Raw genomic sequence first — 25,042 nt, forward strand, 5'->3', positions numbered from 1 at the left:
GCACCCCCGTGGCCCGAGGTCTCGCCCTGGCCAGTTTGCAATGCCTGGTGACCCCCAGCTTCGGCACTCGCAATGGGCTGGGCATAGGGAAATCAGAAGGGCCCAGCGGAGAGCGGGAACGCTCCTGCCAGAGTGGAGGAGCGGGGTGATGCGCGCTGAGACCACCTGTCACCTAGCAGGTGGATGGCTGAAGGGAGGTTTGGGGCCCCCGCGGAGCAGGAGAAGGACCCTTCCCTTCCCCAGACCCCGCCCCCAACCAAATCCCCGAGGGGCTGCAGGCTATGAAGGCTGCCAAGTTCAGGGCAGGGGCAGGCAAAGCTGGAGCAGACCCAGGGGGAGGGCACATGCTGCCCCCCGCACCCCCCCCGGGGGGGGGCAGCGTCACGTCTAGGCCGGCCACAGTCCCAGCTGTGCCCTAGACTGGAGTCAGCTGCTGCGGGACAGGCGAGGGCTTCGGCTTTGAGCCCGGCCGCAGGGCGGGGGCTTTTTCCCTTGGGAGGAAGGAGGACAGCAGGCAAGGGTGGCACCTGCTATGTGGTGCTGCTTTACACGTGGGCTAGCCTCCTGGATGTGCCCCCCGGACGGCTCCTTTTCTCTCTCTGGATCTCCAACACATTACATATCGAGGACTACATATGTACGGCAGCAGCGGGATAGCTTGTAGGAGATGGTCCCCCGCCCAGGCCATCGCTCAGTGGTCTCCACTGTACCTAGTCCCCGCCAGCTTGCAGGAGAAAATGGGCACGGGTGAGCTGTGCCTCTGGAGTGGGCAGGATCAAGGCAAGCCTCCAGGATGGAGGAAGCATTTGGAGGGGGGACCCGATGGCTGTGGGTGGGGGCGCTCAAACATTCCTGGAAGTGGGGGAAAGAGACCGGTGGCCTTGATCTGTGAGACAAACAGGAGCCAGCTTCTTCCCTCCCCCACGCCGGCTTCCCAGGGCCTGCGGTGTGAGATCCTCCTCCACTGCCGCACCCCACCCCCTCCCGGCAGAAGCCTGGGGACCGGCTCTGTCACCAGAGGTGTCATTTCCCAGCTGTCTGGGGGAGGTGAGTTGGGGGGAGGGGCGGGACTCAGCCCAACCTAAGCTGCTCTTGGCTCTCTGGTGGCCCTCGGAGGAGCAGCCCCATCCCTGGTCCTTGTGCACGGCTGTGGCGCATCTGGGCGAGCTCAGCCTGTGTGATGACCAACCGGGAAAAGGGCAGCTTTCCTGGGTGGGGGGTGGGGGGGTGGAGTGTCTCAGATCAGGCTGTGGGGTGCTGGCTCTGGCTCTGTGGTCAGAGAACAAAGCCAAATCCCAGGCTTTAAAGTTCAAATGCCTCAGCTGGTTGGAAGGAGGTTGGTACAAAGGGGCAGAGCCCCCAACAGCCTGCCTTAGCCCAGGGAACCGAGAGCAGGGCCAGGCAAGACACCACACATTGGTCTAGGCGTGACCCTCATTTTCCCCCCGGGCTGAGTCCAGGGAACGTGGAAGGCACAAAGCCCCAAACTTAGGGAGCCAAAGCCACGGGTGTGGCTTGGAAACCTGGCACCTGGCTGTTGCTATTGGATCCTGGGCGCAGGAGCTGTGGAGTTGACATGACCATGGAGCTGGAGGTGGGGGACCCAGGAGGCTCCATTGTGGGGAGAGGAGCCCCTCCCCAGCTAGTCTCGCGTGCTGGGGAGCTCACCAGATTTAGATGGGTGGTGGAGGCGGAGGAGGGCTGAGTTCACCTGGAAATGAGTAAGAGGATGTGTTCTGCAAGCAGGTAGAACGGAGACCCTAGATGGAGGTGAGCTGAGCTGGGCCCCCCAAAGCAGCTGCTCGCGTAACTGAGAAGGCTGAGCCAGCGGCTCCCACACCCGCCTGCTGCAGGGATGCACAGTGGCACCCCTGGGGCTCAGGGGGCGGGGTGGGGGGCCAGGCTCATTTCTAAGGAGCACCTCTGGTGACACAGACCAGCTTTGAGGAAGCTGCTCTTTTACCCTTGTTGTCTTCCCCTTCCAACAACTCCCAGTTTGGAAGTTGGGATGGGAGGGAGCTGGGTCATTCCCATTCTGACTCATGAACTTGCTCCATCCAAGTGAGTCAAACCTGACGGAACTGCTAATTAGCTTTGGGGCCCTTGTGTGTCCCTCAGTGTGGCTTGTAAAAGACAAGCTTCTTCCAGCTGGGAACAGACACACAGGGCCTGGGATGGCGACTGGGCAGCCATCCCCACCACATGGGTGGCAGGGGTCCAAGCACTTAGGTCGTCTGCTGCTGCTTTCCCGGGTGCATTAGCAGGGAGCTGGATTGGAAGTGGAGCAGCCGGGACTGGAACTAGTGCCCCCATGGGATGCCGGTGACCTGACGCCAGCTTTAGGGTTTAACAAGCCCTCTGTTGATGGACACGTAGAGCACACTACTTTCTGACTTTTTGCCAATATAAGACAGGCTACGGAGAGCAACCTACACCTCCTCATTTCACCTGTGTGCACATACGTAGCGCTGATTCCTACACACAGAACTCCTAAGTCAAAGGCTGTGGGTGTTTGTGACTTTGGCTGCCTTTGCTTTTTGACGGATATTTCCAAATTGCACTCCAGGGAGTGTGAACTGTTTTACTGCCACCAACACACAGGTGACGCCTGTTTACCCACTCCATCTCCAGCACTCTGTAAATTAGTGCTTTTGGGTTGGCCTTGTATCATAGCAGGTTCAGCTGCTGCCTGTGATGCAAGCATCCCATGTGAGTGCCATCAGCTGCTCTACTTTCTGATCCAGCTCGCTGTTAATGTGCCTGGGAAGGCAGCAGATAGCCCAAGTACTTGGGACCCTGCTACCCATGCGGGGCACCTCAGTGGAATTCCAGGCTCCTGGCTTCGGCCTGGCCCCGCCCTACCCATTACAGCCATCTGGGGAGTAAACCAGCAGATGCAAGCTCTCTCTATATGTGACTGCATTTCAAATAAATAAATACATCTTTTTTAAGAAAAAGAAATTTTAGGCCGGCGCTGCGGCTCACTAGTCTAATCCTCCGCCTTGTGGTGCCGGCACACCGGGTTCTAGTCCCGGTCAGGGTGCCGGATTCTGTCCCAGTTGCCCCTCTTCCAGGCCAGCTTTCTGCTGTGGCCAGGGAGTGCAGTGGAGGATGGCCCAAGTGCTTGGGTCCTGCACCCGCATGGGAGACCAGGATAAGCACCTGGCTCCTGGCTTCGGATCAGCGCAATGTGTTGGCCGCAGCGCGCCAGCCGCAGCGGCCACTGGAGGGTGAACCAATGGCAAAAGGAAGACCTTTCTCTCTCTGTCTCTCTCTCTCTCTCTCACTGTCCATTCTGCCTGTCAAAAATTAAAAAAAAAAAAGAAAGAAAAAGAAATTTTAAAAAATTCAGTTCTCTGCAGAATGAATTTCAGTTTGCCTAGACTACCACCTATCTTTCCGTGTTTGCTTATGATTTTTTCTGACTATGCATGGTGTTAACATTTCTACTTATGTTTAAATGTATAATATTTTCTTTTATAGATTCCGTGCTTTGCTATCATACTTAGAAATATCTTCCCCAACCCAAAATTTTTTAATGATTTATTTATTTATTTGAAAGGCAGAGTTAGAGGGAGAGAGAGAGAGGGGAGAGTTGAGAGGGAGAGATCTTCCATCCACTGCCTCACTTCCCAAATGGCCTCAATGGACAGAGCTGGGCCAATCCGAAACCAGGAGCTTCTTCTGGGTCTCCCACATGGGTACCAGGGGCCCAAGAACTTGAGGCAGTTTCTGTTGCTTTCCCAGGGAGCAGGGTGTTGGATTGGAAGTGGAGCAGCCAGGACTTGAACCAGTGCCCATAGGGGATGCTGGCATCGCAGGTGGCAGCTTTACCTGCTATGACATATTGGTCCCCTCCAAATTTATTTTTAAAAACTCCCTAGAAGAGTATATTACTCTGTGGTATTCTTGCCAAAATGTATACCTTAAATCTAACTGAAAAATGCAGGACGAATCATATTGAAGAGCACACAGGTGAAATGAGGATATTCAAGTACCTTTGAAATGGGTCAAGGTCACAACAAGAGAGTGGGCATTTGGTGCAGAGGTTAAGTCACCCCTTCAGATGCCCACATCCCATATTGGAATCCCAGGTTTGAGTCCCTGCTTTGCTTCTGATCCAGCTTCTGGCTAACGGGCACCCTGGGAAGTGGCAGAAGATGGCCCAAGTACTTGGGTCCCTGCTACCCACATGGGAGACCCAGATTGAGTTTCAGGCTCCTGGCTTCAACCTGGCCCAGTCGCAGCTGTGGTGGTCATTTGGGGAGTGACCCAGAGGATGGGAGATGTTTGTCCTCTCTCTGCCTCTCTTTTTCTCTTTCTGCCTTTCAAATAAATAAGTAATGTAAATAAATGCTTTTTAAGCACAAAAGGAAAAAGAGGGATGAACTTAACCCAGGAGGAAAAACCCAAGGAGATGTGACAACTAAATGTACCAGGAGACCCAGGATTAGACCCTGAGCCAGGAACTGGCAGAATCCAGATAATATGTGTAGATTAGCTACTGGTATGGCACAGCGCTAATTTCCTCCTTTCCATAATTGCATCATGGTTATGCAAGATGTGACCATATAGGGAAATGGGCGAAGGGTATTTGGCAGGAACTTCGTACTCTTTTTGCAGATCTGAGAATATTCCAAATAAAAAGGTGCAAAATCCAAGCTTTCTTCATGTTTTTTTATTTTCCTTTTAAGATTTATTTTATTTATTTGAAAGAGAGTTACAGAGAGAGGTAGAGCCAGAGAGAGGGAGAGAGAGAGAGGTCTTTCATCTGCTGGTTCACTCCCCAAATGACCGCAACAGCCAGAGCTGAGCTGATCCAAAGCCAGGAGCCAGGAGCTTCTTCCAGGTCTCTCACGGATGCAGGGCCCCAAGGACTTGGGCCATCTTCCACTGCTTTACCAGGCCATAGCAGAGAGCTGCATCAGAAGTGGAGCAGCTGGGACTCAAACTGGCACCCAAATGGGATGCCAGTGCTGTAGGCCAGGGCTTTAACCTGCTACACCACATCGCCAGCCCTCCCCTTTTTTTTAAAGACAGACAGAGAGAGGGCTTTCCTCCACTGGTTCCCTTCCAAACTGCCTGCACCGGCCAGCACCATGGCCAGGCTGGGATCCAGGAACGCAATCCAGATCTCCCTCACTGCTAGCAGGGCCCAATCCACTGGAACCTCCACTGGCTGCCTCCCAGGGTGCACACTAGCAAGAAGCTGGAATCCAGAGCACAGCCGGGGCTCAAGCCCAGGCGTTCTGATACAGGACAAGAGCATCCCAACCAGAGTCTTAACCAGTAGCCAAACACCCACTCCCCAGGATTCTTTGAGTCCTTTATGCAGTCCTCTCTCTCCCTTTTTTTTTTAACCCTCCGAAGCGTTATTCAATATTTCCCCCAGATGGCTAGCTACTCAGTCCTTCTAATGATTTTGGTTGACAAATCCCTATTTTCCCTACTGTCTGAAAACTTTTTGTCTTTTAAAAAACATGTATTTATTTGAAAGGTGGTGAACCAGAGCAAGAGAGAGAGAAGAGGAGAGGAGAGAGAAAGAGAGAGATCTGCCATCTGCTCATTGTCTCCTCAAATGGTCTCAATAGACAGTCTGGGCCAGGCTTATGGCAAGAGTCTGGAACTCTGTCTGGGTCTCCCGTATGGGGGACAGGAACCAAGTCCTCGGGCCACATGCACTGCCTTCCCAGGCTCATCAGCAGAGCAGCTGGGGCTACGTCTGGCACTCCAGTATGGGCTGCCGGCTTTGCAAGTGACGGCTTAACCCCTGTGAGATTTTCTATCTGTCAGGTCACTCCCCAAGTGCCCACAACAGCCAGAGCTGGACTAGGCTGAAGCCAGGAGCCTAGACCTCAATCTGGGTCTCCCACATGGGTGCTGGGACCTGAGTACTGGAGTCATCAGTTGTCTTTCAGCTCAAATCAGGAGCACCTAATGGGATACGGGTGTTCCCCTATGTGGGACATGGGTGTCCCTGGCAGGCTCTTAACCATTGCACCAAACCTTCCCAATACTGATTTTTGTTCTTTTTTTTTTAAGATTATCTTCCATCCACTGGTTCACTCCACAAATGGCTGCAATGGCCAGGAGTGGACCAGGCCAAAGCCAGGAGCCAGGAGTTTCATCTGTGGGGCAGGACTTGAGTTATCCTCTGCCGCCTTCCCAGGTGCTTTAGCTGGAAGCTGGACTGAAAGCAGGGCACCTTCCCAGGTGCTTTAGCTGGAAGCTGGACTGAAAGCAGGGCAGCCGGAACTGGATGTGCCCAGGTGGAACGCCGACATTGCAGGCTTAACCTGTTACACTACAATGCCGGCCCCACGCGCACTGATTTTTTTTTTTTTTTTTTTTTTTTTTTTGATAGGCAGAGTGGATAGTGAGAGAGAGAGACAGAGAGAAAGGTCTTCCTTTTTGCCATTGGTTCACCCTCCAATGGCCGCCGCGGCCAGCGCATCTCGCTGATCTGAAGCCAGGAGCCAGGTGCTTCTCCTGGTCTCCCATGCGGGTGCAGGGCCCAAGCACTTGGGCCATCCTCCACTGCCTTTCCGGGCCATAGCAGAGAGCTGGCCTGGAAGAGGGGCAACCAGGATAGAATCTGGCACCCCAACCGGGACTAGAACCCGGTGTGCCGGCGCCGCAAGGCGGAGGATTAGCCTGTTAAGCCACGGCGCCGGCCAACGCGCACTGATTTTTAAGTAACTTCCTTATTATCTACTAAATTCTATATATCCAGTCCTGCTTCTGGGCGGTCTTACGTGTTCCATTGGCCTAGCCGGTCACGCAGCCGCTCTGGTGTTTCCATCGTTTTATCCTACAGAGTGCTTTTATTTCTCAGACCAGGCTCCACTTTCCCAAAACTTCCCGCAAAAGTCCTGGATCGGCAAGGTTCATGCCTCAGCCAATCGCTGTGGCTGGAGAAAATGGGACGTTCTTACTGGCCAGGCTTGGACCTCGTGGCCAACGTGGGAAAATCCCAAAGGAAAATGGGGGTGCTGCTACCAGGAAGAAAAATAAAAAAGGATCGGAGGTGAACAGGGACAGACAACAGATGTCACCGGGATAGGATGGAAGTCAACTCTCCCACACACAGGCACCTGGATTATCCCAGCTCATCCTCTCAACAACCCAAGAAGAGATATTGCTGTGCACTCACCTGAGCCAATCTGGTCCCTTTGATAGGTATCAAAGGTAGCGTGCCCTTCCCCTCCCCCAACTCCGCCACCTGGAACAAAGTTTGAGCTGTGGGAGAATTCTGCTGTACCTACAGGTATTTCTCCTGGAGAGTCAGCAATCAGATTTGAAACATTCATGCAGGAACTCCATCCGGGTCTCCCACAAGAGTGGCGGGAACCCAAGTACTTGGGCCATCGTGCACTGCCCCTGGGCCCATTAGTAGGAAGCTGGATCTTACGTCTGCTCTCTCAGGTCAGTGAAGTCCCTGACCCACGCAGGAACAGGTTCACCCAGGCAGCTGCAGCAGTCCCCTAACCACACACTTCTTATCCTCATTGCAGACAAGGGACAGCCAGGAGCCCCCCAGACCAAAGAGACTCTAGGGAGCCAGGCTGCGGCGCCATCGACTAGGGTTCGGGCTGCGGACCTCGTGTTGGAGACGGTGGAGCCTCGCCACCATACCGGCGACAGCCCTCCTCTCTAGAACACCACTGGTTTCACAGCAGAGTGAAGTCTCTTTCTGATGTTAACCGGCAAAGCCCCTGGTCTGGGTCAAGACAAGAGCTCATGGTAGCTACTGCTGGAGTACGGATGAGGGAACTGAGGCAGAGAGAGGGTAGTTGACCTGCTGCCCCTCACACAGCCAAGAAGGGGGAAAAGTGCTCTTAGAACCTGGCAGGCAGGGCGAGGGCTCACACCGTCGGTTGAGGACAAGAGGTGGGTGAAGTCGCCCAAGGAGTAATGGCCACCAACACTGAAGAGGCAAGCAGAGGAGACAGACCCGTACTGCGCCCCCAGAGATGGACGCACCGTGGGTACTCAAGCCAGGGGCAGCACTATTCCAAAGCCAAGGGAGCGAAAGGTTCAGAAGGTGGCGAAGTCAACACTTAGGGTGCTTCAGAGCTGTGGAGCTCAAGTCTGAGCAGTGACTCTGAATTTGGGAACAAGACTTCCCTGGTGATGGCAGGGGCAGAGTGTGCGTGCTGGCGAATGGTTAACAGCCAGCTCTCAAAACCGGTATGCATTTCTGTACATATGTATGTTTATCATAAATTGTACTGATAAAAGTACATATAGTACAGAATTTACAAATAATAAAGTGTACCATATCCTTTATTGTAAATTTCTCTTCTGAGGCATAGTGGGTAAAGCCACCACTTACAGTGCTGGCATCCCATATGGGAACCAGTTCAAGTCCCAGTTGCTCCACTTCCGATCCAGCTCTGTTATGGCCCGGGGAAAGCAACAGAGGATGGCCCAAGTCCTTGGGTCCCTGCACCTGCGTGGGAGACCAGGAAGAAGCTCCTGGCTCCTGGCTTCAGATTAGCATAGCTCTGGCCATTGTGGCCATCTGGGGAGTGAACCACTGGATGGAAGACCTCTCTCTCTGCCTCTCTGTCACTCTGCTTTCAAATAAAATAAATACATCTTTACAAAAAATTAATATAGGATTTCATAAACGTTGCATCCAAACTACAAGCATAGTCCAATGTGAATGCTGGCTTCTATCTCCATCCATGACAAAATGAAACAATGATTTATCTGTTGAAACTGCAGTGCTTTCACAGTGCTTCTTTATTGTCTCTGATAATAGTTCTCAAATTCTGGGAGAATATTTTCTCAGGTTTGGGTGCTATTCACAATGTGACAGTTGTAGAGATAACACTGAAGTTTAATCTGCATTATTAATATTCTGCTCCATCTCTGTCTTAAAGTCCAGACAACCTACAAGGACTGATTTGCAGCATCTGCCAGTTTCTTGGGTGTGTAGATTTCCACCAGTGCCAACTCGTCACTGAGGGAAGAGATGCACAGTTGAAAATCATTATACAGGATTTCCACCATGCAGACGCAGTCAACCTCAAGAGCATTTTATAGTAAAGTGATCAGGAAGTAATGAGCTTTGAGTATTTATTATCTCGTTGAAAATATTTAACTGTAAGCTTACATAATTAAATTTTAATAATGTCTGTTTGTCACCTGGCTCAGAAAGTTACTGAAGGACAGTCATTTCCCCCAAGGTGGTCGGAGCACTGCACTGGGCGGGAATGAGGCAGGCTGCGACGGGACGGAACCTTCCAGATCAAGTCTCCTACTCCTCTCTGCTCCGGTCACGCTCTCATGGAAGCGACACCACTCCTGCCTCCTTGAGCAAAGTAATCCTTGCTCCACAGCAGGGTCGACTGAGCACGGGTCATATCCACAGCTGTTCTCTCAGGGCTTTCTGCATATAGTATGTGCTCAATTAGCACTCACTGAATGAATGTTAAGGATGAAGGGCTACAGTGCCTGGGGCAGAAGGAAAGGTTGTGTGTGTGAGGCAGCACCTGAAAGGCAACACCAGATGCTTTTCGCTTATTTAGAACAGCTTGGGCTCCACCACTCTGGGTTAAAAAACCTACAGAGAAACCTTCCCAGCTTACAGTGATCCCTGAGAATATTTATCCTGATATGACAGAACTGTAGACTCTGTAGACTCGCCTATCTGTACAGTGTCCTTTATGTCTATGCATTTTAACAGCTTTCTTGAGGGGGTGGTCTCATCAGACTAGACTTAACAGGGGTGCTTTGTCAGGTTTCCAGGTGGGGTACCCACCAGAGGGAGTCCACCCTTCTTGCCAAGGCCATGAAATAAACCACTTGCGACACTCAGTGTGGCTGATGGGAACCACCATTTCACAAGAAATCAAAAGATGTGCTCTGCTCATGGCAATTAACTAAAATTGTGGAGAGCTTCTCCAGGGTTTCCCAGGTGAGCCCAGGGGACAAAGTAGACCACCAGGGACAAGAATCACACAGGCCCACGCAAGAACACAGTACCCCCAGATAAAGTATTTTCAGGGAAAAGTGAGACTCCCTATCCAAACACAAACCACACAACCCGTAACACAGTACAAAACAAGTTACTTTCCCACAACTCACATCTATCGTTTAGCACAAATCAAAAAGCTGGTAAGCGATCGTCAGGAAGAATCAGATAGGAGCAATCAGGGTGTTGCAAGTCCTGATTACGCAGAGACGCTAATCACGTATCATGCGAACTCCAATCATCATGTTCTATCTGCTCTCCAAAAGGAGGAACAGGTAAGGATTATCCCACCTGACGATGCCGCTTAGCCCCGAAAATTCCATATTCAGAGGAGCAGATGCCTCTAACAGCTAGGGTGAATATGCAACGCGTTAGACGGAGAAACCCAGTTACTTTGACTTATTCCAATCATATTTCGACATTTACTTGTAGCTTAAAAAAAAAAAAACTTTTTACATTCGACTGCCAAAAAGGAATAAACTAACTCCTCCCAGAATGCTCTGCTCCCTTACGTGCTCGGGAGGTCTGAGCATACATAATCTTATTTGCATATCTCCGCCCATCCCTGCCGCCAGCTCTCTACCGTAATACCCAAAATAGAGGCGACCCCTGTTCTATGGGCTGGAAAGCAGTCTTTTTCTGCAGTAGTTTGGCCACCTCAATTGTTCCCTGAAAATTGTATAAATTTTGATCTTATTATAAAATAGATTTTATTTATTACAAAGAACTGACTAAAACGCTGATAATCCCAGACAATTATCCCAACACCGACATCCTCCACCAGAAGCAGTTTCCGGGGCGCGGTGACGCTGTCCAGCCAGGAACGGGAGCTTCTGGCTCCCCTAGCCCTGTTCTCCACGTTCTTGCAGTGAGGATGATCAGAAGGGTTTCTTTTTCAGCCCAAAGACGGCGATGAATAATGCCACTTCAGTGACAGCTGGGAGGGCGCTGCGGAAGGCAGGTGGTGGGGTCAGGCCCCCTTCCAACATAAATACCCGAATCTCCAAACCAGACATCCCAGCCCCGAAGTGTAGAGGGTGGGATTGGAGAGGGGACTTCGAAGGACCACAGGATGTAGAGTGGACTTGGTGTCTCAAACATTCAGGGAACAGCTGGATGGGGCGAGCCTTCCTCCCCACCCCCCCCAACCCCCCGGGGACTGGGTGCTAACCGCACCTGCAGAACACAAAAATGTACCAGTACGTGGTGCACTCCCAACGCTCGAATATGAAGAATGACAGGGCTACAGAAGCACTACAGTGCGCTCCGATGGCTTGTGGGCGACACACAGGAGTCAAGGAAAGTCTTCGGGGCCACGGGCAGGCCAATGGTGGAGCTGGCATCTGAACTCGGGTTCATCTCAAGCTCCCGGGCCTTGTGCGACGGCCGGAGTCAGCAGCCCTGCCTTCTGAGTTTAACACGCCCACGTACAGCGGCCTGAGCTGAGCCTGCACGGCCGAGACCCCAGGCTCCCCCACCCCACATCAAGGAGCCAGCCTGCACCCCCAAAAGGGGAGGTCAGAGCAGGCGCCCATGGACCCCACAGGAATGCAGACAGCGACTTGATCCGCTCTGCTGGAACCACTCTCCACCGACTGGGGCCTCCTGGTCCACAATTGGAGAGTCAAGCGCCTCCCTCAACCCTTGGATTTTTTACCCCCTCATAGAGGATAGTGGGGTGTGTGTGTGTGTGTCTGCCTCTGCCTCACCCCCATTTACCTCCAGGGCCCGGTGCACAGCGGCATCTACAACTGTGTGAGGACTGTGCCAAATCCCTACACTGCCTAAGCAGAGGGGGTCTCGGGGGGGGGGTGTCGCTGAAGGGAGTCGCGCTGGAAACGGGTCGTGGGGGCAGAAAGGATACAAATGAGGCTCTGGGTGCTGTTGAACATGGACACTCCCGAGAGGAAGCCGGCCAGCTCCACGGCAAAGAGGCCCAGGGTGACCGAGAGGGCGGCCACCAGCCTGCAGAGGGGAAGGGGAGCGGCTCAGGCCCCCCGGCCTCCTCCAGGACTCCCGTCTCCCACCGCCTCTCCCTTCGGACCCCCACCCTCCCCAGACAAGAGCTCACTGCACGTCCTGCTTCTCGTACTCCTCGGGGGTGAACCGGAGGGGCAGGCAGGCCTGGACGTTGCTGTCCTGGGGAGCAGGCAGGAAAGGAAAGGAAGTGAGAGGGGCCGGCGAAGACCCCGGGCGGGGTGGGCGCGGCGACCACGGCGAGATGGCGACGCGGAGAGGCGGCCGTGGGTCTTACCCGCGACCAGAATAAGGTGATGACGACCACCAGATGCGCCAGCAGCGTCAGGAAGCGGGCGGGCACGAGCCCCGAGATCCGGCTCATGCTCCTCAGGGAGCAGCGCACCGCTCGGCGCGGAGGCCGCGGGCGGCGACGCTGGGAAACTTCTCCCGGCCCGCGGCCTTCGCGCGCCTCGGGGGCCGCCCCGTTGCCTTGGTAACAGCGTACGCGGACCGTGCGCCTCGGGTTCTGAAGATCTCGCGAGAGCCGTAAATTCTCGCGCCGCCGTCGTGCAAGTGCGCAGTGTTCCGGGGACCCTGCTGCGGCCGCCAGCCTCCTAGCCGTGCGGGGTTCGCTGGCTGCCCAGGTCCGGAGCGGCGCGGTCCCAGGCCCCCGCTGCAGTGCCGGGAATGGCCTGTCCGCGGAGGAGTTGCTCGCGGCGCGCCGGTCTTAGGTTGGAGGCTCAGGCGCGCACTTCCCTTTCCATCCTCGTAGCTTCCCTGTGCCCTGAGCCCAACGTGGAGCGTTCACTGGACCTACCTTGTCCGGCAGGCCCGTTGTCACGGAGCCCTAGGTGGTCGGAGCACCCCAGGCACCTTTGCCCGGTTCGGTGAGGGATTTGCATAGTGCAGAAGATGGCCGCAGCCTCGGCCTGGGGACGGCCCCGCCGGGACTGGACAGGGCAAGCGTGGACGACACAGGAGGTTTGGAGCTGCCTGGGGCGCAAGGCTCAGCTCTGGTTCCGGGGTCTCCGAGGTGCCGGCCGGCCGCACGAGCTCCAGGGAGACCCCTGCTGCTTGCGCACACACAAGGGGCTTCCCGCCCCGCTTCTGTAACCCCAGCCTTCAAGTCAGCCTGCACTGCAAAGCCTAGTGGTAGGCAGCCCGAAAGCAGGTGGAGCGTGGTCGGGGCAGGCCTTGCAGCCACCAAGCGCGGCGTGGCCGGATTTGTATTCTCGATGACCCAGGTTGCAATATGGAGAATGGGCATTGTAAGGGAGAGACTAACGGGGAAGCCATAGAAGTATCCAGAAAGGACAGGGTGAAGCAAAGACGATGGAGCAAAGCAGGATTGGGGAGAGGGTCTGGATCGGGGCCTGTGGGCGGGTGAGGAAAAGGGAGAGTCAAGGTGACCCAAGGATTCTGGGTTCAACAGCTGGAGGTTTGGAGCATTCTGTTCGGTAGGCGTTCTGCCTAGGAGATGGGCTAGACAGTACAAAACCGAGTTCTCACGTCCTTAGGTGTGGATTCATGAACAGGGAGTGGGCAGCCTGCTTTGTCCTTGTCCACAACCTGGGTTCACAGAAACCTGCCTCAGAGAAAGTCGTTTCTTGCCTGGGTTTTAGAGCCTGCTGGTGGCCACGGGCTGTGCTGCGGGTGACCAGCTGTCCTCCCGTAGGTGGCCACTCACTCCAGGGCTGGATTCAGCTTCTCAGCATTTGAACTGGTGATAAAAGAACTTGAAAACGTCTCATTTTTTGGCATCCTAGGAAATTCCAAACACAACGTAAACATGACACAGGATAACACGCCCCCCCCCCCCCCCCGGGAGGGCCACTTCTCTGCTTCAACAGTTGTCAGCACGTGGTCAGCTTTGTTGCCCCCTCCCCTCCACCACAACCCCACACGTGTGCATTGGGGTACAAATAAAGTCCACTTGGCTGACATGTCTGAAATCTCTGTTGATCTTGGGTTTTCCCTCCTCCCCATCACCTCAGCTTCCTTCTTTTCTTGCTGAAGATGCTGGGCCACGTGTGGTGCCATTTCATTCCCTCCTGGCCCTGATGGTCAGGTCTAATGGTTGATCGATGTGTCATTCGATTTTCTCGTAAGATCACATCCTGAGGGATGGTTTGTAGTTTCTGTTCCACCTCATCAGGAATCCTGCTTGTCTGTTTGTCTGTCTGTGGTGCTGAAGTCTGGTGAGTGGTGGCTTCGGGTGTGGTCAGGCTGAGCCACCTGTGATAAAGTTCTTCATCCATTCTCACCTAATGGTACCACGGGCCCTCATTGCCTAACTGCATGATTTCAATAGCGATTGCAAAATGGGGATGGCCTAATTCTAGCCCTCTTCTGCATCTACCGGCTAGAATTCTTTTATCAGTAAGAATTTTCCATGAGATAGGAGTCATACAGGAAAGGCAGGATAAATGGGTACTTTTTTTTTTCATTATTTGCCAGTTTCCAGAATCCTGGTTCAGTAGCATCCTACAAACACAACTAGTTCTTTTTAGTAGCATGGTGACCACATAGATTTTTAACATCTTTTGTGTATTTCAATCCACCTTTTTTTTTTTTTAAAGATTTATTTATTTTATTTGAAAGGTGGAGTAAGAGAGGAAGAGGCAGAGAAGGATCTTGCATCCACTAGTTAACTCCCCCAGATGGCCAAACAGCCAGGGCTGGGCCAGGCCAAAACCTGGATCCTGGAACTCCATGCAGGTCTCCCTTGTGGGTGGCAGGGGTCCAAGCACTTGTGCCATCTTCCGCTGCTTTCCCAGGTGCATTAGCAAGGAGCTGGATTGGAAGTGGAGTCAGGACTTGAACTGGTGCCCATATGGTTTGCCAGTGCTGCAGGCTGGGCCTTTAGCCCACTGTGCCACAGAGCTGGCCCTTTAACTTCTTCTTCTTCTTCTTCTTTTTTAATTGGATTTTTTGTTTTTTTCACTGTTGAGTTACAAGTGTTCTTCATGTATTATGATTTCTGTACCTTTATGAGATACATGAAAGTATGCCAAACCAGTTTATGCAAATTGCATAGTAAGACAAACTATCCCTGGATTCCATTTTTTTTTTTTTTTGTATCAAAATATCTTTTAGTTCCATTTTCCATGGACTTTTGGATATGCCCTGGTTTTAAAGCCCTAACCCTTAACGCGGCGGCATTTTGAGGTGGGAGATGATTAGGTTTAGATGAGGTCAGGGTGGTAGGACCCTCCTGAGGAAGACATGTGTCTCTCCAAGTGTGAGCACTCCGGAAGAAGGGAGCGAGGCCTCCCCAGGAAACACATCTGCCTGCAGCTTGATCTTGTACTTCCCAGCCTTCACCACTGGGAGACAGAAATGTCTGCTGTTTAAGCCACCGGGTCTGCAGTATTTTGTTACAGCAGCCTGAGCTAAGATGTTCCCTAAGACAGACACAAGAACTAAGCCATCAATCAAGTGACTACAGAGTCAAAGGACTGGTGTGGCCATGAAGAGCTCAGATGCCTGAGTCAGGCTGGGTTACAAGCTCTAAGACCTCAAACAGGTAAATATATCACCTTGTGCCTCAGTTTCTCTGTCTGTACCTCTTAGACACGCGGTTTCTACGACAACGCACCTCAGCAGCACTCAACACTGTTGCTTGCTTCTTTCCTCTTGAAATACTTTTTCTGTTTGTTTCTTCACTTACCCTCCTGTTTTCCTGAGCACCTAGCAGAGCCTCTGTGTTGGTGTGGGGGTGGCACGGGATGCAAGCCCTCTAAGGCCCCCTGGAGTGTGTGTTGCAAGGAGGAGCAGGGCACCACAGACAGGAAGTTCCTTGAGATCAGTAGAAACAACACCCAGGTGTATGAGGTGAGATGGTGCTGCCCACGCTCAGCTTCCACAGCCTGGACAGAAGCCAAGTCCAGTGCCTCCTGATTGCTTGTCTGGGTTACTGTTCCTCTCAACCTGGTCTTTTTTTTTTTTTTTTTTTTTTTTTTTTTGACAGGCAGAGTTGATAGAAAGGTCTTCCTTTTTGCCGTTGGTTCACCCTCCAGTGGCTGCTGCAGCCGGCGCATCTCGCTGATCTGAAGCCAGGAGCCAGGTGCTTCTCCTGGTCTCCCATGCGGGTGCAGGGCCCAAGCACTTGGGCCATCCTCCACTGCACTCCCGGGCCACAGCAGAGAGCTGGCCTGGAAGAGGGGCAACCGGGACAGAATCCGGCGCCCCAACCGGGGGTTGGGACTAGAACCCTGTGTGCCGGCGCCGCAAGGCGGAGGATTAGCCTATTGAACTGTGGCGCCGGCCATCCCGATCTTAAATGTTGGTCTCCACAACTTGAGAATGAAAAACAAATGAGAAGAAAAAATAACCTTGAAGACCACGGGACCCAGCCCTCAGCCTACTAAGCTTTTGCCCTCTGGATCCTCTGCTGCGATGATGGAAAGAGTGCACATTGTCTCTGTCTACCGTGGCAGCCCGCCAGCTCCGTGTGGCACCGGAACACTTGAGATGAGGCTAGCGGGACTGAGGGACTGAGATTTTAAGATTATGTTTCATTCGCGTGGCCCCAGATTGAGGAGTCAACCCAGTGACTGCCATATTGGGCCATGCAGTAGGGCTACTTAATGGCTTCTAAAATGTGGAAACCAGGGGGATGAATGAAAGTGTCAACAGAGAGATGGCTTCACATGTGCCACAGACCACTCTGTGCCTAGAGATCGAATCCCTAGTCCCCGGTAACCGTAGTCACTGGGCCAACTTCCCTTTCAACCAAAATGTTCCGCCTCACCCCGTGCCCTTCGGGTGCCCACCCAAACCCCTTCCTCTGTAAGCCACTCTGTGTGGCCCACCTCCTGCTCTTGCTAAAGCTAGCCCTCCTTACCTTCACAAATACTGAAACACACATTGCAGGAATTGCGCTGTGTGCTAGGAATACATTTTTCCTACTTTCTAGTAGTCTGTTGAGAGGACATTCCAAAGAAACAATTAAAATGTCAATTTTCTCCCTTTTAAATATTTTATTTAGAGAGAAGGTTTCCTGTCCACTGGGTCAGTCCCCAGGCATCCCCAATGGTGCTGACCAAAGCTGGGAGCCCTGGGGTTGGGCCAGGCTGATGCCAGGAGCCAAGAACCCAATCCTGGTCTCCCATGTGAGTGGCCGGGACCCACCTACTTGAGCCATCACCACTGCCCCCCAGGCTCTGCATTGTCGGGAAGCTGGAATTGGGAGCCAGGACACAAATCCAGATACAGGACATGGGTACCCTAACTTCTAGACCAAACGCCCTTAAAATGTAAAATTCTCAGTGCTCTCTTAGAGAAGACAAAGAAGGGGCCTTTTCTCGCAGAAGTGGGGAGGATGGTGAGCCTTGAGTGGCATGTAAGGACTTGAAAAATTATCATGCAATACCAGGAACAATGACATAGAGACAATGGACCGTTGTGCACAAGTGGTGAGGGGGGAGTGCCTGAAGATCAGGCAAGGACCCAATAGTACTATTACTGAGAGCGAATTCTCGCTCTGTGATGACCACGGCCAGGCTCCGAGCACATGATCTGTAGCAGACAGATACCATAGTGATATGTTACCATCTTTGCCATTTCAGGGATGAGGTCACTGAGAAACGGGGAGGTTGAAAAACTAGTCCAAGTTACACCACCAGTTAAGTCGCAAAGCCTGTATGTGAACTCTGGCAACGTGGTTCTTTAACCAGGTACAGGGTGATCTGAAAAAGGCTGGGCTTGGTTCTCGGCGAAATCAAGTGCAAGACGGCAGATTTCACCACAATACACAAGTCTGCTCCCAGAGTCCAGCCAAACGCTGGCTTCCAGGCCGCCATCACAAAGCATATGTTATGTTAGGCTTCAAGGCCAGGCCACAGGCTTCTCTGTTTGCTGGTGCTGTGGGAACGCTTTAACTCTTAGGACTTGCTCTGATGGGCAACCCGGCACTCTCCGCACCTGCACACTTTCGCAAGGATTACGTGGCAGTCTGCTGTGGCAAGCTCGGTACCTGGCTGAGCGGTGTTGGCCTTGACCACAGCTACCCCAAAGATGGGCCGCCCCTCCCGCACTTATGGGAAGCCAGCCCCCCCCCCCCCTTCTCTGCAGCTCTTACTAAGCAGTACAGTAGTGCTTGAGTTTGCTAATCTGCTCCCGGCCCTGTCCACAGAGATTAAACTTTCTCCTTCCTTTGTCCTCCAGCCTTGTCCTTGTCACTTTGATTCGGCACCAGGGACAGAGACAAAGCTTTCAGGGATAGTCCCGGAGCCAAATGGCCTTGCTGTCTGACCTTGTGAATCCACTCAAACAAATTAGGTCTGACTTTGAGCCAAGGCCTGGTGGAATCACGTTTGCATTTTGAAAGAGATGATTCTCTTTGCGGATTCTGGAGGCAAGGAGGTGAGAAAGGAGTCTTAAAAATAATCCGGCAGGAGAAGGTGTAGGGGTGGGAGTGGGAATGGGGTGCAGGGGCCGGCTGGAAAAATCACCAAGGAGAATGGAACTGACTGGATGTGGGGGCCGTAAGTGGGAAGTGAGTTCTGAGGACCCTTAGGAGACCCTTAGGTGCGATCCCCCATGGCTTATTCCTCCACCCCGGCTGGCTGAGCCCCTCTCAAGCTTCCAGAAGCACCGGGGCCTCTTCTGGCGGCAGGTGGACTTCCTTGCAAGTGCCCAGCTCTGTGTCACGTGGGGAGCTTTACAAAACGCTAACGTCCACGGCGATGGGAATTACGGCCGCGCACAGAGGGGCGGGCGTCCCTCGGGAGCAGACACGAGAGAACTTTCTAGAGTGATGCGGACGTCCTGTGTCTCCAAGGAGTGAGACGCACAGCAGTACGCGGTTGTCAAAGCACGCATTTAAGATCTGTGCGTCTCACCCCAAGAACGTTTGAGGCTGTCAATAGGGTGTCAGGGGCGTCTTCCCCCCCGAGGAGTTGTATCAGAATCCTCCGAGCCCGGGACGGTGCGTGGGTCCCGCTGAGCGCGCCGCCCGCGATGGCAACGCGCGGACTGCAGGGAGCCGACGTCCCGCCGCGCACAGGTGCCCCCTGGACCCTGGCGTGGCTCCACCACGGTCCGCCCGATATCTGTCCCGCCGCGCGGTGCTGGGCGAGCCGTCCCCGCGAGGCTGCGACCTCTGTGACCCGCCCTGGGGACCAGCTCCAAGCCCTCTACCGGCTCGTCCTCCGAGCTCGGCTGGACCCACGGCACAGGTGGGCAAACGCAGCCCGCACCCCACGCCTGCCGCCACGCAGGAGGCCCTCAGCTGTCGCGCATCTGGGTCGTTAGGACCCCGCACCCCTGCAGCACGCCCAGGCCGCAGTGGTCATGAACGGACCTGTCCCCCGCCTTGGCCGGCCGACCTCGTGGCGCAACGGTAGCGCGTCTGACTCCAGATCAGAAGGTTGCGTGTTCAAATCACGTCGGGGTCACTTCCTTTTTCTGGTTCCTCAATCGCTTTTTTATTTCGCTCCCCTTTATTTCAACCGGGGGTCCAGCGCCAGCGCTGCCGCCGGAGCACGGAGAACGTGCAGCCCCTTCTCAAGGGCCGGAACGGGAAGGGGGGGGGTGGTCTTGTGGCGCCAAACCGCGAGGCCTCCCCCGTCGGAAGAGCCTGCCGGCCTCGCGGGGCGTCTGCGGCGGACCCAGTACCGGGACCCTGCGGGCCCGCGGGCCCGGAGGGCTCAGCCCAGAGGGAGGAGGGCCGGGCGCTCGGTCCAGCGCGGCGCGTTCTCCTCACGGGGCCGCGCGGGCTCCCCCGGCGCGCGGCCCTGACTGACTGTGGAGGCGCGTGCCGCCGGCGGCGGGCAGAGCGCAGGTGCCTGAGAGCAGAAGGAGGGGCGCGACTGTGCGGACGAGGTGGCCGAGTGGTTAAGGCGATGGACTGCTAATCCATTGTGCTCTGCACGCGTGGGTTCGAATCCCATCCTCGTCGGCGCGCCGTCGAAAGGGCTCGCTTTCCGTTTTGTAATCCCCAGCGCGAGGATCTCTCTTTCCTCCGCCCGATTCACTGCGTTTCGGTGTCGTTCGTGGTTTGCTTCTCTCCCCGCCCTCTGCCACCATTTTCCCGCATGTCCACAGAAACCACGTGCTTGTCCTCATCCTCCCTGGACCTGACCGGGCCAAGGAAACATGGCGCCACTTCCCATCAAGCGGGCGCCGTGGCTTAGTTGGTTAAAGCGCCTGTCTAGTAAACAGGAGATCCTGGGTTCGAATCCCAGCGGTGCCTCCTCGCGTATTCTCGCTTTTGCGAAGGCTGGGAAGAGCCCCGGTGCGGTCAGTGGCATCCGTCCCCGCTCCGCGAATCCGTCTCGCGGGCTCTCAGGCATTTTACCCTAGTGACCGTGCGTGCGTGAGAACGAGGACGAGGTCGTGGCGTGCGTTTGTCCCTCGGGCACGTGGGGTCTGCCCCTGGACCTGCAACCCACCGCCTGTAGTCACATCATCTGTGCTTCCGTGCTTGTCGGTATCGAATCTTGGCTGTTAACTCGTTCAAAGTGTTCAGCGAATCCATTTCCCGGTTTGTTTGTTTTTTTTACACTCATATTTCCCAAAGCAGTTTTATTTTTAAGAGTTCAGAAGGCTGAGCAATGACCTAAGTTTACATAGGTTTTTGTTGAGGCCGGTTTTCATCTGGCCGGTTAGCTCAGTTGGTTAGAGCGTGGTGCTAATAACGCCAAGGTCGCGGGTTCGATCCCCGTACGGGCCAGTAGGCTTAGGTTTTTAGCTTACCCTTTAATCACTTTTTAGTGACAGATCGTGTACTTGAGGAAAATTCGTGAAGCAACCTTTCCAATCCCAAAGCATTTTACACCGAAAGGGAAACGTTGGAATTCGGTCCGAAGTGGGCGTGGCTTACGGAGGAGTTCAGAGAAAACCTGGATGTGTGATTTGTTGCTAAGTCTCAGGACCGTAACATGTGGCTCTTGAGCTTACTGCGTGGACAGTAGAGAGCTTGGACACAGGCGCCTCAGACTGTTACATGCGGCACGGATCAGCAGCAAGGGTCAGGCATGGAGTGGGAGCTGTTCCCAGTCTCTTCCAGGCCACCGTGTACAATCAGGGCGGGAGAAGACAACCCCTACCCTCCCTCCCCCAGAGACCCTCGCTTACCTCTGCTTTCACTGGGCCCCTGGGCCCCTGTGTGTGATGCTCCTTACCTCACATTTCCCCTCGGATCTGCCGACAGCGAGGACCGTACTCTTCCCGCATCTAGCCTGGGACTCCCACCCCGCTCCCCAGCACCCGCCCCGTGAACCAGGCCCACACTCCTTCGCATTTCTTTGGCCCCTGGATCCCTGCAACCCGTACAAACACAGCCTCAGCCTTAGCAGCAGCAGCACTTTTAATTCCACAAAAACTCAGAAAGCCCAAACTGATCCAAACACTGCACACAACAGGTGGGCCTCAAAACCAGCAACAATTCTACCTGAACCCTGAGAGCAGTGGGACGCCTCCCACCTCAGCCCCTCCGCCGCCGTGCAAAGCATCCCTCCGAGTCCCACCCGGGGTTCCGGCTGGGGAAGTGGTAGGGTAGGGGGGCCAGGGGGCAGGTGTGCATCCAAGGTACCACTGGAGCTCCCACAGCCCCCCGCACCTGAGATGCTGCCACCGGAGTCAGGGTGGCCGCAGCGGGGGCTGGGGCCGCCTCCCCTCCCTTCTCCTGATCACAAGTGGGAGTCATGTTCCCTCCCCCTTCAGAGACCTAATGCCCTGGGTTCCCAGGGATGTCGCCCTGGCTGAGGACGGGGGGGTAGGGACGGACAGGGTAGCTACAGAAGCAGAGAAGAACCGTGAGAGCTTCCCCACGAACACCTGCCCGAGGCTCAGCGCGCGCGCGCGCATCTGGAGGGGCCGCCAGCTCCCGGGCCTCCCCTCCGCAGGCAGTTCCCGCCGGAGCTCCTTGGAAAGTCCTTAGGGTCCAGGCCTTGTGGTCACTTGCACAGGGCCTCGAGCACCTCCAGAGTGCGTCGGATATCCCGCACTTGGCGCGCCAGCCCCTGCACGGGCTGCAGCGCCCTCTCCAGCTCCTCGCAGCGCGCCAGCAGGGTGTACATGCCCTTGATGCTCATGTCCACGGCTTCGCCCAACGAGTCCACGGCATCGCGGTAGGTCTGGATGCAGCCGACGCTCAGAGCCGTCAGCTCCTGCACCGCCCCGCCCAGCCCGCGGAGCAGACGGTCCACCCGGCCGCCCAGCTCCCGACTCAGCCGCTCCAGATCCCGCAGCACGTCGGGGTCGATGGGCGGGATGGCGGGAGTGGGTGCGGGCGCTGGGCAGGGCCGCGCAGGGGCAGGGGGCGGGGGCGGAGGGGCGCCGCTCAGACGGATCTTGAGCTGCAGGTTGTTGGCGACGAAGTGGGTGAGGTCGCCGTGGCGGCTCACGGTGCCCTCGAGCTCCAGGGGACTGGAGATGGTGGCGCGGCGTCCGCCTCCCGCGCCGCACTCCGCGCCGCCGCCGCACGCTCCGCTCAGCCCGTCCAGGCTGCGGCTGTCCTGCAGGCGGCTGGAGAACGAGCGGCCCGCCCTGCCCGCCGCCGCCTCCGCCTCCTCGTCGCGGTCTTCCTCCGGCGGCGGCTGCTCCACATCCATCCCGCCGTCTCCCGGGCTCCCCCGACGGCAGACCTTGTCGGATGCGGGCTCGTCCTGGGGACGCTCCGGGTCCCTGTGCCGGGAGGGCAGGGGCGGGTCGCACTCGGGCCCAGCCGGCGACCCTCGGGGGCCGGGCTCGTCCTCCCGAGCCTCGCGTTCCGGCCGGTGGACCACACCGCCGCAGCTCGAAGTCTTAGGGGACGCCCTGGGGTGGCGACTCGAGCCCGCTCTGCTCTCGGCCTCTACCTCCCCGGGCACCCGAAGGCCTGAGGGCGGCTCGGAGGGCGTTCGGCCCGGCCCGCCGCGGAAGACCGCGGCCTGCTGGACCGGCAAAGCCAGGAGGTCCGTCTCGGGCCCGGGCCGCCCCCGAGACGACTCCATACTGCAGGTGGGGGGCCGGAACCTCCTAATTGGTCCGGCCAGGCTGCTTAGGCAGCGGCGGCGCCTTTAAGGGGCGTTGGTAGAGGCGCGCCGATTGGCGGCGGGCTGACAATGGTAAGGACAGGAAGAATGCGCTGATTGGTTGAGGCGACCAGGAAGTCCCGGAAGAAGAGCTGTTATTGAACAGCCCGGCACACGTGAGAGCCGGCAGGCTGGGGAGAAGGTGGTGACAGCTGCGCTCGCCGCCCCGCCCTCCCAGAAAGTGGAGGGGGCAGATCTTAAAGGCCCAGGGCCCGAAATACCCGAGTCTCGCGGGGGCGGGGCTCGGAGTCTTTCCACCCAGAACCGTACCGCCCACAAAGATTGCGGAGCAAACACACCAAGTGGGGTCCAGGCTTGAGGTTCCTAGATGGGATGGAAATTATATATATATATATATATATATATACATATATAATAATAATAATTATTATTATACATATAAATCTCCAGCTTGGACGTTCGGGGTTGAACTGCACGCAGTTGACCAAGACAGATGAAATCCGCATTCTCAACAGAGCCTGAGGGCATCGTTCCATCGTCTCTGGTTGACAGAACTGGCCGTTAAACTGCCCACCGCGACTCGCGGACCTAGGAGTTTTCTGTACTCGGTGTCCTGATGCCTCCGCGCTCAGCATCTCTCTCCCTGGAGGACGATGTATGTGCTTCTTGCCACGAGATGTAATCTCCAGCACATGAAATGATCCCAACTTTTGATAAGCACTGAACAGGAAGCGAAGAGTTGTGATTACGGATGACTGGGCAGACACTAGGTGGTTAAAGGGTCAGGCAAGGCATCTTTGATGAGAAGACGTTGAACTGAAAAGAGAGCCGCAAAGGGTCAGCCATCTTTCAGGGCTGCCAGAGGTTCAGAGACAACCCTGCTGGACCCAAGGAACTGGAGAGCAAGGAGAGGCGACCCCTGGGTGGGGAGGATTTCAAACCAGTGGTTAAAGAAGCAGGCAGGGGCGACATGGTGAAGGCCTTGTAGTTCCTGTTAGGGAGTGGAGATTTCTCCTAAGTGCAAAGGCACAGCAAACAACGAAAGGGTTCTTTGTTGCAAAAATATAGCCAAAGCCCTGAGATATCAGTATTTAACAGAAAATGTACTAACTCTTCTTGGCTGTTCTTATTAGGATAGAGGTCAGGCAAGCCAGCATTTCAAAGTGCAGCTCCCCAGACTTCCAGCATCAGCACCTGTGTGTGTGTGTGTGTGTGTACACGCACACAGCTGCCAGGGTCCTGGCCAGTCCACCCTGTTGATAGTAGCTCGCTTGTTCACCAGGCCTGAAGTTGTATCTTGTAGTCACCCACAGCTTGATAAAACCCTAGACATTTCTCTGCTCTTAAAAAAGTAAAATGCCATGTATTTTGGGCTGGGTAGATATTCCTTAGAACACAGGAGATCTTCCCTTGAAAATAGGAAGAGAGTGATGGGATGGAACTGGTGCTGGGATTACTGCCGTCATAGATGACAGTGTAGACGGAGGACAGGTGCCCGGGGACGGCACCCTCACGTGATAGCGACAGAATTGGGCGTGTGCACACATTGCAGATGCGTCTTGAAGGTTGTGGTGGACGAATGTTCTGCTACCCTACATCTCCTGGTATAGGCGACCCTCCTATCCCCAACCCCGCAGGCCCACTCTGTGAGCTGTTGATGAGGTGATGACCTCCTTTACCCAAGCTGGCCAATCAATACTTGGTCCTTCCGACTGCAGACTGGCACAAGACTCAAGGCAGGGGCAGTGCAAGGCCCCAGAACTTGGCTGCAGCTTTACCAGCGCCAACCCCACCCCATGGGCTGGGGGGTGGGGGAGCCAGCATTTGACCTGGCAGTTAAGACATCTGTAAGAATCTCACATCCCATGTAACAGTGCTTGGATTTGATTCCCGGATCTAGCTCCCGCTTCCAGCTTTCTGCCCGTGCAGACCCTAGGAGGCAATGGTGGTGGTGATTCAAGAAATTGGTGCCTTACCACCCACACGCAAGACCTAGATTGAGCTCCTGGCTACTGGCTGCGGCCGTAGCCCTTGTGGGTGTTTCAGGAGCGAGCCAGCAGCTGGGACATCTGTCTGACCCTCTGTGTTTCACTACCTCTCAAATAAATAAATAAAAAAG

General features: G+C 55.0%; 2 protein-coding genes and 5 non-coding genes across 9 annotated transcripts; 4 read left to right on the top strand and 3 right to left on the bottom strand.

The window, feature by feature from the left end:
• Nucleotides 1-8,696: 8,696 nt before the first annotated feature.
• Nucleotides 8,697-12,410, bottom strand: TMEM107 (transmembrane protein 107). Of its 3 annotated transcripts, XR_009864250.1 has the most exons (6): nt 12,237-12,407; nt 12,054-12,121; nt 11,847-11,947; nt 11,159-11,255; nt 9,154-10,930; nt 8,699-8,968 (listed from the first exon to the last, which is right to left on the bottom strand). XR_009864250.1 is itself a non-coding variant. In XM_062174984.1 (5 exons), the coding sequence occupies exons 1-5, from the start codon at nt 12,321-12,323 to the stop codon at nt 10,861-10,863; spliced, it is 402 nt and encodes a 133-aa protein (XP_062030968.1). In that variant the 5' UTR covers nt 12,324-12,410; the 3' UTR covers nt 8,697-10,860. The 3 variants fall into 3 exon arrangements, 2 of the variants coding, with proteins under 2 accessions (XP_062030968.1, XP_062030967.1); XM_062174984.1 differs by having other exon boundaries at nt 8,697-10,930; nt 11,180-11,255; nt 12,237-12,410; XM_062174983.1 differs by having other exon boundaries at nt 8,698-10,930.
• LOC133747376 (U8 small nucleolar RNA) lies at nt 10,146-10,280 on the bottom strand. The gene has a single exon (XR_009864331.1). It is a non-coding gene; the product is annotated as a U8 small nucleolar RNA (small nucleolar RNA).
• A 6,859-nt stretch (nt 12,411-19,269) lies between the features above and the next one.
• TRNAW-CCA (transfer RNA tryptophan (anticodon CCA)) lies at nt 19,270-19,341 on the top strand. Its single transcript has one exon. It is a non-coding gene; the product is annotated as a tRNA-Trp (tRNA).
• Nucleotides 19,342-19,762: 421 nt separating this feature from the next.
• TRNAS-GCU (transfer RNA serine (anticodon GCU)) lies at nt 19,763-19,844 on the top strand. The gene has a single exon. It is a non-coding gene; the product is annotated as a tRNA-Ser (tRNA).
• Nucleotides 19,845-20,064: 220 nt separating this feature from the next.
• Nucleotides 20,065-20,138, top strand: TRNAT-AGU (transfer RNA threonine (anticodon AGU)). Its single transcript has one exon. It is a non-coding gene; the product is annotated as a tRNA-Thr (tRNA).
• A 406-nt stretch (nt 20,139-20,544) lies between these two features.
• On the top strand, nt 20,545-20,618 carry TRNAI-AAU (transfer RNA isoleucine (anticodon AAU)). Its single transcript has one exon. It is a non-coding gene; the product is annotated as a tRNA-Ile (tRNA).
• Nucleotides 20,619-21,244: 626 nt separating this feature from the next.
• BORCS6 (BLOC-1 related complex subunit 6) lies at nt 21,245-22,933 on the bottom strand. The gene has a single exon (XM_062174994.1). The coding sequence runs from the start codon at nt 22,879-22,881 to the stop codon at nt 21,844-21,846; it is 1,038 nt and encodes a 345-aa protein (XP_062030978.1). The 5' UTR covers nt 22,882-22,933; the 3' UTR covers nt 21,245-21,843.
• Nucleotides 22,934-25,042: the final 2,109 nt, after the last annotated feature.

This window comes from Lepus europaeus, chromosome 18 (genome assembly GCF_033115175.1).
Source record: "Lepus europaeus isolate LE1 chromosome 18, mLepTim1.pri, whole genome shotgun sequence".
Taxonomy (NCBI): domain Eukaryota; kingdom Metazoa; phylum Chordata; class Mammalia; order Lagomorpha; family Leporidae; genus Lepus; species Lepus europaeus.